This window comes from Trachypithecus francoisi, unplaced genomic scaffold (genome assembly GCF_009764315.1).
Source record: "Trachypithecus francoisi isolate TF-2019V2 unplaced genomic scaffold, Tfra_2.0 Lachesis_group4, whole genome shotgun sequence".
Lineage (NCBI taxonomy): Eukaryota > Metazoa > Chordata > Mammalia > Primates > Cercopithecidae > Trachypithecus > Trachypithecus francoisi.
In genome coordinates this window covers 111,738,921-111,757,946 of record NW_022681469.1, presented here as the reverse complement: position 1 = coordinate 111,757,946, position 19,026 = coordinate 111,738,921, and the positions used below count along the sequence as shown (strand labels likewise).

Here is a 19,026-nt window from a genome sequence, read left to right as displayed (position 1 = left end):
CAGTAGTGATCTATGAATGTGCCCCTGCACTCCAGCCTGAGCAACAGAGCGGGACTCTGTCTCCAAAAAGAAAATCATAATTTGCCAAATCAGCGAAAGAAATATAGAACCAGGCCCGGTGCGGTGGCTCAAGCCTGTAATCCCAGCACTTTGGGAGGCTGAGACGGGCGGATCAAGAGGTCAGGAGATTGACACCATCCTGGTTAACACGGTGAAACCCTGTCTCTACTAAAAAATAAAAAAAAACTAGCTGGGCGAGGTGGCGGGCACCTGTAGTCCCAGCTACTTGGGAGGCTGAGGCAGGAGAATGGCGTAAAAAAACCCGGGAGGCAGAGCTTGCAGTGAGCTGAGATCCGGCCACTGCACTCCAGCCTGGGCGACAGAGCGAGACTCCGTCTCAAAAAAAAAAAAAATGTAGAACCTAAACAGATCAATTATATGTCTGATATTTGTCATTCTGCTCTCTTTTATTCTCATGTTATAATATATTGTGGTGAATCTAGAAATACAAAACCTAAACAGATCAATTATATGTCTGATATTTGTCATTCTACTCTCTTTTATTCTTATGTTGTAATACATTGTGGTGATCATTGTTACTATTCCTTCAGCCCCTTGTATATTTGAATGCTTTCAAAATAAAAATGGTTGAAAAACATATGGCACATTTGCACCCACCAGAATGGCTAAAATTAAAAACCAAGGATAGGTGTAAGGACATGGGAGAGACTGGAACTCACATGCGTTGCTGATGGAGGAAGGGTGTAAACTGGTACAACCACTTTGGAACACTGGCATTATTTTCTAAAGCTGGAAGTAAGCCTATCCCGTGATCTGGCAATTCCCAGCTAAATTGCGGACATACATTCACCAACAAATGGCTATAAGCAGCACTATTCAGATTAACCCAAAACAGTAAACCCAAATGTCCTCAGTAGTGAAATAGATAATAAATTGTGGTATAATCACATAGTACACTAGTGACAGAATAGGAGATGCCTTCCAATGGAGCATAAACAGAGGGAAAGAACCAGAAAGGTCAAAAAATGGATGATAGGTTGGCAAATGGTAAGAAGCCCAGTCCTCCCAAATGGTAGAATATGAAAGAGAAGTCATGAAACGTACCGCCAGAGAGAAGAGGGAGGATGAGGCCGGGAAGAATGGACATGGCTGGCCCAGATTCCTAATACACAGTTGTCTGCATGCTTTTGCATTGTCGTATATCTTCTAGGTGACATAAAAATAGAAAAGAGGATGTTCTTTCTTGAAAATAAGCGACGACATTGTAGGTCCTATGACCGGCGCGCTCTCCTTCCAGCTGTGCAACAAGAGCAGGAGTTCTATGAGCAGAAAATCAAAGAGATGGCAGAGGTAGGAAGATGTGCTCTGGTCTTGGGGTGTGTTTCTGGGATTCTGGTTTGCTCTTAGGGTTTAGTTAGTTCAAAACTGTCTTTAAGATTTCCCTTTTCTTCAGAGTGGTGAATTTGGATATATGCAAAGTTTTTAAAAAAGAAAAAAACCTGGGTTTTGTCATAATACTTAGGTTTGTGGTTTCATAAATCAGATTTATGTTAGAAAATTTTAATTGGAGCTTAGTGTATCTATTTTACTTCCTTCCTCCAGCCTCAGTTCCATTTTGCTCTTTAATTTTTCTAAATATAGTATCAAATGTGCAAGTCAGCTGGAATGTATATATTGATTGTTTAATATGTATCTTCTAAACCATTGGCTCCCGAAGTGTGACCCAGAGATCCCTGGGTTTCCCAAGACTCTCTTGGGGGTCTACGAGGTCAAACCTCTTATAACTATACTAAGACATTACAGTGACCCTTGAACAACATGAGAGTTAGGAGTGCTTCCCCCTGTGCAGTTGAAAGTCTGCATATAATGTTTGATTGCCCCAAAACTTCACTGTGAACAGCCTGCTGTTGACAGGAAGCCTTACCCATAACAGTCGATGAACACGTTTGGTATGTTTTGTGTATTACATGCTGTATTCTTACAATAAGGTAAGCTAGAGAAAAGAAAATGTTATTAAGAAAATGATAAGGAAAATATATTTAGTATTCATTAAATGGTACTGTGAATCAGCATGAGAAGGTCTTTATCTTCATGGTCTTCACGTTGAGTAGGCTAAGGAGGAGGGGTGTGCTTGTTTTGCTGTCTCAGGGTGGCAGAAGCAGAAGAAAATGAGCACATAAGTGGGTCCCCACAGTTCACACCTCTGTTGATCAAGGTCAGCTGTATTTGCTTTTTCACCATATTGAATTTGTACCAGCAGAAGCAAAGCAGTGGTGCCTTGGCATGAATCAGACCAGTGGCATAGAGCCATCCTCATAATCTTTGTATTCTTCACCACCATGCACTAACATTTTTAAGACACGCCAGTTTCACCTAAAAATATCTTTGATAAAGCAGTAAAAATTATTTTACCAAATTTTGACCCTTGAAAACATCTTTTCAGTATTCAGTGTAATAAAATGAAGTCTTCATAAAGTGCTTCCGCCACATCCCAGGATATGAAGCTTGTCTTATATCCAGGTATGAGGAAAGCACTTGTGCAATTGAGCCGCAAAGCAGCTGCATTGGCCACTTTTTACTTGGAAAAAAGTGACAGAAAAACTGTGATTATTCAAAATTATTTGGCAGGCATTTTCTCAAAAATGAATGAAGTGATTATTTTTGACCAAAATTCTAGATTTTAAGCAGAAATTAGAATTTATTATCTTAATCCATCTGTTACAGAATGACATTCATTAATATCACCAATCTTATCAGATAAGTATTTAAAGTATTAGCAAATTGATGAATGCCATTCATTGTCATTTATTTTTGGTGATGTTCACATTGTCCCGTCTCTGACTAGTGGCTGCCCCTTCAAGTTAGTCTCTCTTACCCGACCCCTGTGGTCTCTGACAATGTCTTTGCTTCTGGGCACAGCAAGATGACCCCGTTTCAATTTCTACTTTCTCTGACCTGGACTCAACAATTTCTCCAAAGTGCCTTCTTTGCTTTTTTTTCTTTTCTTTTTTGACAGAGGAGCTCCATATGTTACCGAAGCTGGAGTGCAGTGGCACATTCATGGCTTACTGCCTTAACCTCCCGGGCTCAAGCAGTCCTTCCACCTCAACCTCCTGAGTAGCTGGGACTGCAGGTGTGCACCACCACACCTGGCTAACTTTTTTTCTATTTGTAGAGCCTGGGTTTCCCCATGTTGTCCAGGCTGGTCTTGAACTTCTGGCCTCAAGCCTTCCTCCCAACTCAGCCAGCCAAATTGTTGGGGTTACAGGCATGCACCACCATGCCCTGCCAACTTTATTTTCTTTTCTCTGATGATAAAAGTCTTGGTTCTTAATGACATTAATAACATTATTTTTGTCAGATTATATCTGAGAATATAAAATTAAAATATTTTAAAGTCACTTGAAATATGTCTTGGTGCTTATGCCATTAAGTTGATAAACAAGTTTATAGGCACAGTGGCTTATGCATGTAATCCCAGCACTTTGGGAGGCCAAGGCAGGCGATCAGTTGAGGCCAGGAGTTCAAGACCAGCCTGGCCAACATGGCAAAACTCTGTCTCTACTAAAAATACAAAAATTAGCTGGGCATGTAATCCCTCCAGGTAGCTGCCTGTAATCCCAGCTACTTGGGAGGCTGAGGCACGAGAATTGCTTGAACCTGGGAGGTCGAGGTTGGTTGTAGTGAGTTTCTTTCTTTCTGTTTATTTTGAACTTTTAGAGAGTTGGTTTTGTTTATCTAATTTTGTAAAAAAAAAAATTTAGTTCTGAAATCAAAACTGTAAAACAAGGAATATTCAGAAAAATCTAGCTTTTGTCCTGTCCCTTTCTCCCACTTTCCTTTGTTTGTTTGTTTTTTGAGACGGAGTCTCGCTCTGTCACCCAGGCTGGAGTGCAGTGTCAGGATCTCGGCTCACTGCAACCTCTGACTCCCGGGTTCAAGGGATTCTCCTGCCTCAGCCTCCTGAGTAGCTGGGATTATAGGCGCGAGCACCATGCCTGGCTAATTTTTTTATTTTTAGTAGAGACGGGGTTTCACCATGTTGAACAGGCTGGTCTCAAACTCCTGACGTTAAGCGATCCGTCCACCTTGGCTTCTCAAAGTGCTGGGATTATAGGTGTGAGCCACTGCACCTGGCCCCCCACTTTGTTTATATAACCATTATTGTTAGTCTTTGGTTTATCTTTCCTTATTTTATGGAAAAACAAATATGTATACTATTTTTATTTACCCATCTTTCTTATCCAGATAGTAGCAGTTTTCCAGGCATAGTAGCTCTCACCTATAGTCCCAGCTACTCGGGAAGCTGAGGCGGTAGGATCTCTTGAGCCTGGGAGTTGAGGCTGCAGTGAGCCAGGATCACACCACTGCACTCCAGCCAGACGCTGTCTCACAAATAATTTAATGTAATCCCAAATGGTGGCAGACTCTTCTGTGACTGCATTTTTCGTTTAACCATGCATCCTGGCAATCACTCTATGGCAATTCATAGGGGTTTTTCTCTTTCCTTTTTTAAACTGGCTGGTGCACTATTTTATGTAATACCATAGTTTATTCAGTCATTCCCCTGTCGATGGACGTTTAGAGTTGTTTCCAGGTTTTCGCTATTATAAATAGCACCATGATAAGTTTATACATACATCATTCCCTGTTTCTGCCCAGGTGCATCTTTGGGCTAGACTCTTGGAAGTGGCATTGATGACTCTCTGCCAGTGTCCCGCCAGTGTGGTTGTCCTGCTTTGCATTTTCACCAGTAATGTGTGAGGGTGCCCACTACCACACAGCCTCGCCAACGAAGTCTGTTGTCAAACAGTTTTTGTTTGTTTTTTGAGATGGAGTTTCACTCTTGTTGCCCAGACTAGGGTGCAATGGCGCGATCTCAGCTCACTGCAACCTCTGCTTCCCGAGTTCAAGTGATCCTCCTGCGTCAGCCTCCCAAATAGCTGGGATTACATTCGCACGCCACCACACCCAGCTAATTTTGTATTTTTGGTAGAGACAGGGTTTCTCCCTGTTGGTCAGGCTGGTCTCGAACTCCTGATCTCAGGTGATCTACCCGCCTCTGCCTCCCAAAGTGCTGTGATTACAGGCGTGAGCCATCCTGCCCGGGCAAACTTAGTTTTCATTTGTTCAGTTTGTTTTTGTTGATGCTATTCTTTGCTATTCAAAGTGTTTTATGTGTCAGCCTTTTCCGTTATTTATTCTACATTTTGAGTCATACTTAAGAAGAATTGTCCTGTATTTTCTAGCTCTCTGATCCACTTACAATTTATTCACAGGTAACTTTTTGAACTGCTAAACTGTGTAATTGAAGAGATCACAATACTGGAGTTATGTTTATGGAAATGAATGCTAAATGGTTAGTGTCATTTTTACTGAATTTGTGTCTGAGTGTGTGCTTTGTTTTTCAGCATGAAGACTTTTTGCTTGCCCTGCAGATGAATGAAGAACAGTATCAAAAGGTAGTTTGAAATCTCACCTTGTTTATTCTGGGCATTTTCATGTGCTGTTTTCTCTTACCATGTTTTGTCAGCATTTTTGATGGCAAATTTGTTTTTGGATAACCTCCTGTTGATTTGCTGAGTTTGCAGTTCAGCTAAGTTATAGTCAGATACATAATCTAGTATAGTCACTCTTATACCACACTGAATCAGAATTGAGGGGGAGATAATAGATGTTCCCATTAAAAATCATTACCTGACGTTCATTAGATGGACTCATAAAGGAAAGTTTACAACTTAGATACTACTTTAAAGTTAAAAGAAAGAGGTATGTCTAACCTCAGGGCAAGATGGGTTTCTGTATGGTGTCTGCCGCCCTCATACAGTGAGCTTTTCTTTTTTTATTTATTTATTTTTTTCAAACGGAGTCTTGCTCTGCCACCAAGGCTGAAGTGCACTGCAACCTCTGCCTCCTGCGTTCAAGCGATTCTCCTGTCTCAGCCTCCCGAGTACCTGGAACTACAGGCATGTGCCACCATGTCCAGCTAATTTTTGTGTTTTTAGTAGAGACGGGGTTTCAAACCGTGTTGGCCAAGCTGGTCTCAAGCTCCTAACCTCAGGTGATCCATCCATCTCAGCCTCCCAAAGTGCTGGGAACAGGTGTGAGCCACTATGCCTGGCTAGTGACCTTTTCTAATGTGGTATTAAGAATGAGCTGGTGGGCAGGCATCGTGGGTCGTGCCTGTAATCTCAGCACTTTGAGAGGCTGAGATGGGAGGATTGCTTGAGCCCAGGAGTTTGAGACCAACCTGGTCAACATAGCAACACCCCATTTCTAATAAAAATTAAAAATAAATAAATAAAAGAATGGCACTGGATGCGGTGGCTCACACCTGCAATCCTAGCACTTTGGGAGGCCAGGGTGGGTAAATCACAAGGTCAGGGGTTCGAGACCAGCCTGGCCAATATGGTGAACCCCCGTCTCTACTAAAAATACAAAACATTAGCTGGGCATAGTGGCAGCCGCTTGTAATCCCTGCTACTCAGGAGGCTGAAGCAAGAGAATCGCTTGAACCTGGGAGGTGGAGGTTGCAGTGAGCCGAGATTGTGCCTTCAGCCTGGGCAACAGAGTGAGACTCTGTCTCAAAAAAAAAAAAAGAATGAGTTGGTGATTGGATCAGTTGCTATAGTTAATAAAAGGAGTCAATAGCTTGGTACATTACTTGAGGTTGCTGCTTTAATTAGCTTCAATAGGCCGGGCGCGGTGGCTCAAGCCTGTAATCCCAGCACTTTGGGAGGCCGAGACGGGTGGATCACGAGGTCAGGAGATCGAGACCATCCTGGTCTACACGGTGAAATCCCGTCTCTACTAAAAAATACAAAAAACTAGCCGGGCGACGAGGCGGGCGCCTGTAGTCCCAGCTACTCGGGAGGCTGAGGCAGGAGAATGGCGTAAACCCGGGAGGCGGAGCTTGCAGTGAGCCAAGATCGCGCCACTGCACTCCAGCCTGGGCGACAGAGCTAGACTCCGTCTCCAAAAAAAAAAAAAAAAAATTAGCTTCAGTAGTCCCTTAAAATAAAGCTCAGACTTGGATACGACCAGTCCTTATGACAAGAACAAAATCCAGCTTTTGAAAGCATTTTGGGTAATACCTCTTGTGTTCCTTATCTTTGCTTTTTATAATCACGTTAGCATCTGAGTACAGATGTTCTAGTTCCCTTTGCACCATGGGATTGAATATGATAACTTTATACAAAAATTACTCTAAAGAATACCAGATAAAACCCATGAAAACGTTGCTGTTTTAGGTATGGATTACTATTGTTCTAGTATCTTGAGCTAGATTTATATAGCACGAAACAGCATATCATTGTTTTATGGCCCCTAAAATGGGTTGCTTTTTACCTCAGAATTTGTGTGTGGGGTGGGAGAGAGATGAGGATGGGAGACAAGGCTCCTCCTCTGCTTAATTAAGTGCAGGACATTTCATGTGTGTTTCTTGACTGCCTGCAGGACGGCCAGCTGATTGAGTGTCGCTGCTGCTATGGGGAATTTCCATTTGAGGAGCTGACGCAGTGCGCAGATGCTCACTTGTTCTGCAAAGAGTGTCTCATCAGATACGCCCAAGAGGCAGTCTTTGGATCTGGAAAGGTAAGAACTGTGTAATACGTCCCATGTATATAGGACACATTCCTGGAGTCTAAGGAGACCATGTTGATAGATAAGTGTAAGTGCCTCTTTCAGGGTGGAATTCTGCTGGTGTGCTTATGGGCATTACCTGATGTGTGTGATTATGTGGGTTCTCTAAGCACAGCAGATTTCTTTTCAGGGAGCAGTAGAATTCTTCCACGCCCCCATACCTAGCTGCAGAGGAGCACCTGCTTCACTCATCTTATTCATAATCAGAGGGAAGGTTACCTCCGAAAGAGAGAACTTTGCAGCCTGTTGGATTAAATATATATTAAAATAACATAACTTACTTTACACAAGATCATATTTCTCTCTCCAAAGTCAGTTTCTCTGAACATCAGCATAACAAACACAGTATGGGAATTTTACATTGTTTTACACCACTAAGTTTGTGGTATTTTGTTCCAGCAGCAATATAAAGTTAACACAGTGATTAAGAAGATGACTTTTTGCCTGGGCGCAGTGGCTCATGCCTGTAATCCTAGCACTTTGGGAGGCTGAGGCAGGTGGATCACCTGAGGTCAGGAGTTTGAGACCAGCCTGGCCAACGTGGTGAAAACCCATCTCTGCTAAAAATACAAAAATTAGCCAGGTGTGGTGGTGGGTGCCTGTAATCCAGCTACTCAGGAGGCTGAGTGAGCCAAGATCACACCACTGCACTCCAGCCTTGGTGATGGCGAGACTCTGTCTCAGAAAAGTAAATAAATAAATAAAGTTTCTGTTTTTTCAAAGAGCATGACCTTTGGAGTCAAGCAGAATGCATTGGGCCATGCCCCCCGTCAGCCATACCAGCTCTGTGGTCTTGAGCAAATTAAATGCCTTAAGCCTCAGTTTCTTTCTCTGTAAAATGGAAATAATCATAGTATTGTTTTGAAAGCTAAATGAGGTCATGAATTTAATAAACTTACTGTTTGACACATGGTAAATGCCTCATAAATTTTAGCTGTTTTTAAGATGTTGTCTTTTTCCATTTGTTTTCTTTGGTGTCTGTCTTTCATGTGGGACGCATTCCTCATGTCTGACACTGTTCATGTTAAAGAGCTGTTGGAAAGCTGTGTGAGTAGTGGGGCTTATAGAGCAGTGGATTTGACTCTAGGTGCCTGGGAGCCAGTTAGCTTTTATATTATAAACCTGAATGGCCCTTAAGTCTCTTCCCTGGGGTGATTCAGTCTGCCTGCTGCCTAGTGGGTGTGAGCCCATTTTCCAACATTCTGAAACTGAGTGGGAGGAAGGGGCTGGAGAATTCTCTGTTCATTATGCAGACTTCATTTCAGACTCTGACTTCAGGCCCCCTCAGCTCTGCTCTCCTTTATGACTGGTTCCCAGGCCAGAGCCTTGTGGTCCAGCTGTTCAGATCTTCCTCATTTCTCTCAGAGTCAGCCAGTTCTTTCTGAAGGGGGTAGGAACTAGAGGCTCCACCCATCTCCCTGTTTTCAGTTCATTACTTTGAGTCCTCCCCCTCTCCCCACCACTCAGCTCTGCTTTCCAGAGGGTCTCCAGCTTTCTAATATCTGTAGAGGGGACCAACTTCTCCCCAGCATCTCCTTTTCAGACCCTAAGCTATGGGCTTCTCTGGTCTGCTAAGCCATTTACCCTTCCTCCACTTTCAACCTCTGTGGATTGTGATTTGGGCTGATAGAGATCCTCTAGTGATACCAAAAATGTACTGGATTTTTGTTTCATGGTTTCCATGATTTAATTGTGATTTCTTAGAGACGAACAGGCAGAGAGATCTTTGCTCTACTGTCTCAGGATCTATGTTTTTAACCGCAGACGCTTTTTATTTTTCTATAAACGGTGTTGGTTTTTTTCTTCTTTGCCTGTTTGCCTTTTTCTAGTCGGAGCTCAGCTGCATGGAAGGCAGCTGCACGTGTTCGTTCCCAACCAGTGAGCTGGAGAAGGTGCTCCCCCAGACCATCCTATATAAGTACTATGAACGAAAAGCTGAGGAGGAGGTTGCAGCAGCCTACGCCGACGAGCTTGTCAGGTTTGTTCTCAGGAAGAGCGTGCCATCTGCCACCCCTTCCCCATTGTGAAAACTACCTGGGCACTTGCATCAGTTGATGAAAATTGAGTGTATCTTTCAGGTTTTTTGGCATTTCTTGCTGAGAAATAAGATTATCAATAATTTTATTTATTTATTTTTATTTTTTACACCTCAAAACCATTGAGTAACCAGTAATTCTATTAATGGAAAAATCTGCAGCTCAGACTTCTTTTTTTGTTTGAGATGGAATCTCATTCTCTCACCCAGTTATGGATTGCTGGAGTGCAGTGGCACAGTCTCGGCTCACTACAACCTCCGCCTCCCGAGTTCAATCTATTCTCATGCCTCAGCTTCCCGAGTAGCCTGGATTACAGGTGTGCGCCACCACGTCCAGCTTATTTTTGTCTTTTTAGTAGAGACGGGGTTTTGCCATGTTGGCCAGGCTGATCTCCAACTCCTGACCTCAAGTGATCCACCCACCTCGGCCTCCCAAAGTGCTGGGACTACAGGTGTGAGCCACCGCGCCCGGCCTGCAGCTCAAACTTCTGTCTACATATCTTGGCACCCCCTGATCTTCTGGCCCGTAGATACAATCATGGTGCCCTGGGCTGGAGGGAAATCGGTATATGCAAGGAGTTCTCATTAAGATTGGGCTGTGTTTATTGAGTGGTTTATATTGCGTCAGGACCGCAGGTGATGCTTATGTTTCCTGATAAGAGCCAGCACAAAGAAGAGGCTCAATTTGTGTTTTCAGGAAAACTAAGGAGTATAAAGGAGATGTGAATGTCCAGCTCAAAACTCCATCTTCATATGAATAGCCACATGGAGCTGGAACCAAGTCAGTCTTTAATGTTTGAAGTAATGTCACTTCTGCTGTTCTGATTGTAGGTGCCCCTCCTGTAGCTTTCCTGCTCTGTTGGACAGTGATGTGAAGAGGTTCAGCTGTCCTAATCCTCGCTGCCGAAAGGTAGGGAGGCAAATTTTTTTCTAGATGTATATTATGGTATTATAGGCTGCCCTCATGGCCCAGAGATCTGCTGTTTACCTGACCGCTGATGTATAAGGAGGATTTGAGTGCTTTCCTTTTCATAAGCAAATGAGGATGAGTACTTTGTGAGTAACGGTTGACATGGTTACTGAGATGGCAGCCACTCGTGCCACTCCAGTTACAAAGCTCTGGATTCCTGTTTTATATCATCATCTTTAGGACAGATACTGTAATGTAAAGTGGGAAGTGTTTAGTTTTTCTTCCACTGTGTCAACATTTTTCTTGCTTGCTCTCTTCACCACCTATGCTGAAATAACCCTTGCTATCCCTCCCCGCACAGACGCACACCGTTTGCCATTTTCAAAGTCCATATGATGCTTCTTTGATTACAGAACTGGGCATCATACTGGCATCTCCATCACATCTGATAGGTTATTTGTTTGACTGTTTCTCCTCATAAGAACTGACTATATTAGGTGGGAACAGAGCTGTCTAGGCACATTACTGTTGCAGATCTTTCTTCCCTTTAACTTGGCGCCTACTCTGTGAACTAAGAGTGTCTTAAAATTTGTCAACTATTTAGAAGCCACTTAGAGTTTTTAGTGAATATTAGCATCCACCTAGACAAATATGTTCTAAACCATTTTTCTAAAATTGGATGTTTAGAGTTGAACACTGCAATATCTTTGCCTTGGAGAGAGTAAAGAAATAAGGCAGAGATTAGAAAAGGAAGAAGAAACTAAACTAATAGATCAAAACTTTATTTCTTTTGTTTTCAGCGTTAATATTTCTGGCCATTTTATATGTTCACACCCCAGGCTGTTGCCATAACAGTTGTCCCAACAGTCACTGGCATCTTGCAACTCTAAGAAAGCAGAGTGCTAGGCCAGGCACGGTGTCTCAAGCCTGTAATCCCAGCACTTTGGGAGGCTGAGACGGGCGGATCACAAGGTCAGGAGATCGAGACCATCCTGGCTAACACGGTGAAACCCCGTCTCTACTAAAAAATACAAAAAAACTAGCCGGGCGAGCTGGCGGGCGCCTGTAGTCCCAGCTACTCGGGAGGCTGAGGCAGGAGAATGGCGTAAACCCCGGAGGCAGAGCTTGCACAGAGCTGAGATGCGGCCACTACACTCCAGCCTGGGCAACAGAGTGAGACTGCATCTCAAAAAAAATAAAAATAAGAAAGCAGAGTGCTGGCCTCTCCCTATGTGCTTCCAGTGGGTCAGGTGCTGGACTGCCTGGGGAGGTGATGCCTGCGCTAAGACACAGCAGATAGGGAGGAAGTAGCCAAAGGATGGAAAGGGTGGGGGTGGAGTGGAGATGGAGAAATGCTCAGGAGTGGCAGCAGTGTGGATACACTGGTGCTAGGAGTGTAAAGGAGGCTCATAAGCTGAGCAGGGGCAGGCCTATGCAGCACACTGTCCTGAGGTGGGGAGAGGTAAAATATCAGGGAAGTCTACTTGCCTATTGAGTAGTCCAGGTGAGAAATGTACAGCACTATACCGCCTCTTGGGTCTTCATGAGTTGCTTAGAAGGAGCTGGGAACTACATTTCCTGGTAAGGTTTCAAATAAGGTCTGCCAGTGAAAGTCCTTATGTACAATTGGGAAGGTCAAAGAAGAGGAGAGACCATTATTCTCTCAGGACAATTTTTTTTTTTTAATTTTGAGACAGGGTCTCACTCTGTCATCCACGCTGGAGTGCAGTGAAATGATCTCAGCTCCCTGCAACCTCCGCCTCCTGGCTTCAAGCAGTTCTCCTGCCTCAGCCTCCCGAGTAGCTGGGATCACAGGCATGTGCCACCATGCCTGACTCATTTTTATATTTTTGGTAGAGATGAAGTTTTACCATTTTGGCCAAGCTGGTCCTGAACTCCCGGCCTCCAGTGATCTGCCCACCTCAGCCTCCCAAAGTGCTGGTATTACAGGCGTGAGCCACCACCCCCATCCTGAAGACATTTAAAAGCAGCTGCATTTGTTGCCCAGTGGCTCATGCCTGTAATCCCAGCCCTTCAAGAGGCTGAGGCGGGCAGATCACTGAGGAGACCAGGAGTTCGAGACCATCCTGAGTGACATAGTGAGACCCTGTCTCTACAAAACAAATTTTAAAACTCAGCTGGGAGAGGTGGTGTGTGCCCATAGTCCTAGCTACTTAAGAGACTGAGGCAGGAGAATCACTTGAGCCCAGGAGGTTGAGGCTGCAGTGAGCCATGATTGTGCCACTGCACTCCAGCCTGGACAACCAAGTAAGACCCTGTCTTTAAAAGAGAAGAGTCTAAAAAATAAAAGCCTGAGGGCACACGAGTCTGGAACAGCATCTAGTGAGCGTCAACTTGGGATGTTGATGAGAGCTTCCCAGGAGCTCTTAACATCCCAAATAGGAACACCACATATATTTTAGTTTTTATCTGTGGGAGGAATATACATGGCCTACTGAACTTGGAGGTAGCCATGTATCTTTTTATGGCCGGTGAAACATGTGAGTAGTTAGATCACTTGCAGAAAAAGCCATAAAGGCATATCATGTGGGAAATGTCAAGATGACAGAAGAGAAAGCCCCAGACCCTCTTTTTCCCGTAGAGATACCAGTTCAACAACAATGGAAGGACCATTTCTCTCTGTGAGAAATCCAGAAACCAGTTGCATCAAAGACTGGGGAATTTGTGATGCTGGCTCTCCAGAGCTCCTCCCCCTGGCACAGCACCGGGTGATTGGGAGGGAACTCCCAACTCCTGGCATCTTTATGGGGAGGAAAAAGAAGACTAGAACATATATCTAATATTCAGACCTCTCAGGAGGCTGCTCAAAGTACTAGTTTCTGTCTTGTCTCACAGGAAAGGGCACCAGGTTGGGGACCACTGAGGACAAATGGGATGGTGGAACTAGCACATACTGACTCCTCATTGCCCTCTCCCTGCTTCTCTTTGGAGGAAAGGAGTTGGAGCATGAGTCCAGCATTCTAGGTTTTCTGGAGCCCACCCAAGACTCTAGTTTCTTTCTCACTTGATGGAGCACTGATGGGACCTGGCATGGTCTAGGTCCCTGGGGGCTGCTGAGAACAAGAGAAAACTGGGTGCTGGGTGGCTTGTACTGCCCCAGAGGACCCATGGTACAGTAGGCAGAGTCCAGTGCACCTCGAAGGCTGCTTTTTGGGTCCAGGGGAAGAGTAGAGCATGTGTCCAGCATTTGGAGTTCTCAAGGGGCTGCCTGAGGGACTAGCTTCTGTCTCACCCAACTCAGTGCTGGCAGAAGCCAACCTACTCTAGATGCCTTGGAGCTGCTGAGGCCAAAAAAGAACTGGGCAGCTTACAGCAGCTCCAAAGGGCCTGTGGTACCTCAGACACGCACCAGAAGAAGCAAGAGCTTGCAAGCTCCTGAAAAAAGGAAAACAAAAGCCTGAGCACTTAGATTAGCCTACGATTTAGCAGAATCTTCTCACAGGAAGCCTATTTTAGAATAAAAGTATGAGTATCTCATGTAATTTATTAAATACTGTACTGAAAGTGAAAAAGAGAATGATTGTATGGGTACTTGAATTACAGTTTCTACTGAATGTGTATCACTTTCACACCACAGTAAAGTCAAAAAGTGTAAATTAATCCATTGTTGGAGACCATGTGTATATGCACCCAGCATCGATGCACCCAAATATGTGAAGCAAATATTGACAACCGAAGGGAAAAATAACACAAAAATAGTAGGAGATTGCAATACCTCACTTTTAATCATTGTTAGCACCACCAGGCAGAACATTAGTAAGGAAACAGCTGACTTGAATAAAATTATAGACCTAACAGACACATACAAAACATTCTAGCCAATAGGAACAGAAAACACATTTTCTCCTCTATTGCACATGGAACATTTTCCAGAATAGAAAATATTAGATCATAATACAGGTTTTAACAAATTTAAAATCAAAATCATACCAAGTATCTTTTCCAGCCGCAAGGTGATAAACTTAGAAATCACAAACAGCAAGAAAATTCACAAAATATGAGAACTAAAGAACACACTGTCCAGGCATGGTGGCTCCTACCTGTCATCCTGGCACTGTGGGATGCCGAGGCAGGTGGATCACCTGAATTCAGAAGTTCAAGACCAGCCTGGCTAACATGGCGAAACTCTGTCTCTACTAAAAATACAAAAATTTAGCTGGGTGTGGTTGCGTGCGCCTGTAATCCCAGCTACTTGGGAGGCTGAGACAGGAGAATCACTTGAACCAGGGAGGTGGAGGTTGCGATGAGTAGAGATTGTGCCACTACACTGCAGCCTGGGTGACAGAGTGAGACTCTATCTCAAAAAAACAAAAAAAAAAACACACACACACTGAAAAGCCTTTTTTTTTTTTTTTTGAGACGGAGTCTTGCTCTTTCGTCCGGGCTGGAGTGCAGTGGCCGGATCTCAGCTCACTGCAAGCTCCGCCTCCCGGGTTTTACGCCATTCTCCTGCCTCAGCCTCCGGAGTAGCTGGGACTACAGGCGCCCGCCACCTCGCCCGCTAGTTTTTTTGTATTTTTAGTAGAGACGGGGTTTCACCGTGTTAGCCAGGATGGTCTCGATCTCCTGACCTCGTGATCCGCCCGTCTCGGCCTCCCAAAGTGCTGGGATTACAGGCTTGAGCCACCGCACCCGGCGAAAAGCCTTTTTTTACTAAGATCAGAAACAAAGCAAGGACATCACTCTCACTACTTCCATGCTACATAACACTGGAAGCCCTAGCTAGAGCAATTTGGCAGGAAAAAGCAAAAGCATCCATCTCCATGTAAGTTCACAGATAACATGATCTTAGAAAAATCTGCAATTTCCACAAAAAACTTGTTAGAATTAATAAATTCAGCAAAGGTGCAGGATACAAAATCACATAAAAATCAGTTGCATTTCTGTACACTAACAAACACTCCAAAAAGAGAAATTAAGAAAATCTAATTTATAATACATCAAAAAAGTTAGAATACTTAGGAACAACTTAACCAAGGAGTAGGGAAAGACTTATGCACTGAAAACTATAAAAAATTGCTGAAATAATTAAAGAAGACATAAATAAATGGAAAGACATGCCTAAAATGCATATAGAACCACAAAGGATCCCAAATATCCTAGACAATCTTAAGAAAAAAGAACAAAGCTGGAGGCCTCACACTTCATGACTTCAAAACATATTACAAATTTACAATAATTTAGACAGGCAGACATGTAGACCAATAGGACATAATACAGTGCTCAGAAATAAATCCACACATTTATGATGAGCTGATCCTCAACAAGTGTGCAAAGAACACACACGGGGGAAAAGGTAGTCTTTGATAAATGGTGCACTATAAACCGAATATCCACATGCAAAGGAATGAAATTAGACCCTGATACCATAACTCATACCGTAACACAAAAATCAACTTTTTAAATGGATTAAAGATTTAAGTGTAAGACCTGAAACTGTAAAAACTAGAAGAAAACATAGCTGGAAAGCTTCATGACATCAGTCTTGGCAATGATTTCCTGAGTATAGTACCAAAAACAAGGTAACAAGAGCAAAAAATAGGCAAGTGAGACTACTAAAATGCTTTCAGTAAAGGAAACCAACAGAGTGAAAAGGCAGCCTATGGAAAGGAATTGAAATCCTTTGAGGGGATCTCAGCATGTACCTATGTTCATTGCAGCCTTGTGCACAGTAGCCACGAGATGGAAGCAACTTACTGACATGTTTAATGATCTCATTAAAATGTGGTATATATTATGCAGCCTTTGAAAAGAAGGATCTCCTGGCACATACTACAACACAGATAAACCTTGAGGACATTGTGCTCAGTGCAATTAGCCAGTCACAGAAGGACAAATACTGCACAATTCCACTTAAATGCAGGATCTAAAGTAGTCAGACTCATGGAAGCACAAAGTAGAACCCTGGGTGCCAGAGGCTGAGAGAAGGCAAAGTGGAGAGTCTCTGTGCAGTGGAGAGTTTCGGTCATGCAAGATGAAGTTGTTTAGAGATCAACTGTATAAAATTTTGTTGATCCTATACACTTAAAAATGTGTTAATTGGGTAGATTTTGTATCGTGTTTTTACCACAAATTTTTTTTTTTTTTGAGATGGAGTATCGCTCTGTCGCCTGGGCTGGAGTACAGTGGTACAATCTTGGCTCACTACAACCTCCGCCTCCCGAGTTCAAGCGACTCTCCTGCCTCAGCCCCCTGAATAGCTGGGACTACAGGCACCTGCTGCCATGCCTGGCTAATTTTTTGTATTTTTAGTAGAAACGGGGTTTCACCGTGTTAGCCAGGATGGTCTCGATCTCCTGACCTGGTGATCCTCTGCCTGCTTTGGCCTCTCAGAGTGGTGTTGGGTTGGGTTGAGTTGTGTTGTGTTGTGTTGTGTTTTTGTTTTTGTTGAGATGGAGTTTCACTTTTGTTGCCCAGGCTGGAGTGCAATGGCGTGATCTCAGCTCACCACAACCTCCGCCTCCCAAGTTCAAGCAATTCTCCTGCCCCAGCCTCCCGAGTAGCTGGGATTACAGGCATGCGCCACCACGTCTGGCTAATTTTGTACTTTTAGTAAAGACGGGGTTTCTCCGTGTTGGTCAGGCTGGTCTCGAACTCCTGACCTCAGGTGATCTGCCTGCCTCGGCCTCCCAAAGTGCTGGGATTACAGGGTGAGCCACCGCACCCAGCCTACTGCGGTTTTTTTAAAAGGGCATATGGTTCATTATCTTTTCCCTCTGCCAAGAGGGATGTGCAACATGAGTGAGAAAAAAGTCTCTGTTTTGAGCTACTGAGGTTTGAGTTTGTTCCAGCAGCATAACCTAGCACATCCTAACGGATAAAGATCCTAAGGACCATAACTGCCCTTGGAGGTGGAGAACAGGAGCGGATTTGAGAGGTAGAGGATTAGAAGGTGATGTGCTGCATGTGAAGGTGGGGAGAAGGCCAGAGGCCTCACAGGTTTGTCTGGTGTAGGCCACTATGTAGTTGATGATGCTGTTTACAAAACCGGAAGTGGAATCCAAAAGATTCAGGAGGGAAGGTTACTCTTGTTTCAGACATGTTGAGATTTTAGGGGAGACATCCAATGTGTACGTGTTTTTACAATTCCTGGCACATAATAGGTGCTCCATAAATCGGTGACCCTAGATCAGTGACTAGATCTAGGCTGGAAGAAGATTTTGGAGTCTGAAATGAGCAGCAAAAGGAGGAAAGAGGTGGAGGGCAAGGTGCCCATCAGGGAAATTATTGGCTTCGAAATGCTGGGCCATGCTAAGTTTAAAGTATGTCTTTTCATTTATTCACATCTTTTTATGCCCCTCAGCAACGTTTTGCAGTGGAGAGAATGTGTGTTATGATTACATGATCGATTACAATATGCTTCAGAACTTGACTTTCACCTACGGATAATAGCATTCACATTTTAGTTTCTGATGTTAGAGTAAGGGTTATGTGTTTGGCCCATTATGGAAAATAAAGTGAAAAATGTTATCACATGGGGACCTGAGGCAGTGACAGCCTGGTGGAGCTGGCTCAGTGACCACCAGCGGAATCAGAGAAGTCCCACCTTGTCCTTTGGATGAGAAGGAGTTTATGCCTAAATCTTGTGTCCTTATTTGTGGGCTGTGGAACGAGTTGCCACTAGGTGGCACTGATGCTCCGTGAGGAAAGGGTTTTCTTCCTCATGGGTGTTTGAAAAGTGTGTGTCAGCAAAACACTGTTTTGTAAGCAGAATTTACACAGTTATTTTAGGCTCAGGTACTAAAGCAAACCACTACATGCATTTAGACTTCATCTAAGATGTCCGTGTTATTAGCGCATACACTTTTACCTTTCTCAATTGTGCAAATTCTCCTTATGCCATTCTTTCTTGCAAGATGGCTAAAGCAGTCACTAATCCTTGAGGATTCCCAATATTTAAGAAATGAGCCACAAACTAATTTTGACCCGTGTAAGAGTAAGGGCACCTGCTTTCTCATTGCAGTGTCTTTGCCAGTAATATAAATTCCAGCTGGATTTTCAGAAACTTGTTCTGAAATGAGGCGTTTATATTAATGTGCTCTCTGGAGGAGGACTTGAATGGCTGGAATCATTCCTCTGGAATCCCTGAAGAATGAGATACTGTATCTTTGATGAAATGGAGAGTCTTTGTTTCATTGATACGATGGAATGCTTTTGTCAAGGCTCTCAGCTCCCTTGTGTGTTCTCAGATAATTCATTAGTTTGTTTTCAGCGTGCTGCTTTTAGGAATGAATTGGGTATATTTGGTGTGGGACTGAAGAGTGTTACATAAAAGGAGATTTGAAAGTGATGCTTCTGGAGTATGTATACTTAGAGTCAGAAGTTTCACTGTTGAGTCTTTTCTGCTTTGCCACAGTCATAACTTTGCTTTATAAACTTACAGGTATGTAAGTCAAGT

At 43.6% G+C, this 19,026-nt stretch overlaps 1 protein-coding gene across 1 annotated transcript in view; it reads left to right on the top strand.

The window, feature by feature from the left end:
- Positions 1 to 19,026, top strand: part of RNF216 (ring finger protein 216) — a 143,736-nt gene that overhangs the window by 37,770 nt on the left and 86,940 nt on the right. The window contains exons 10-14 of the mRNA XM_033192118.1: positions 1,232 to 1,371; positions 5,433 to 5,483; positions 7,477 to 7,614; positions 9,492 to 9,640; positions 10,529 to 10,607. Of these exons, the coding sequence (XP_033048009.1) occupies positions 1,232 to 1,371; positions 5,433 to 5,483; positions 7,477 to 7,614; positions 9,492 to 9,640; positions 10,529 to 10,607 (557 nt within the window). The remainder of the gene's footprint in view (positions 1 to 1,231; positions 1,372 to 5,432; positions 5,484 to 7,476; positions 7,615 to 9,491; positions 9,641 to 10,528; positions 10,608 to 19,026) is intronic.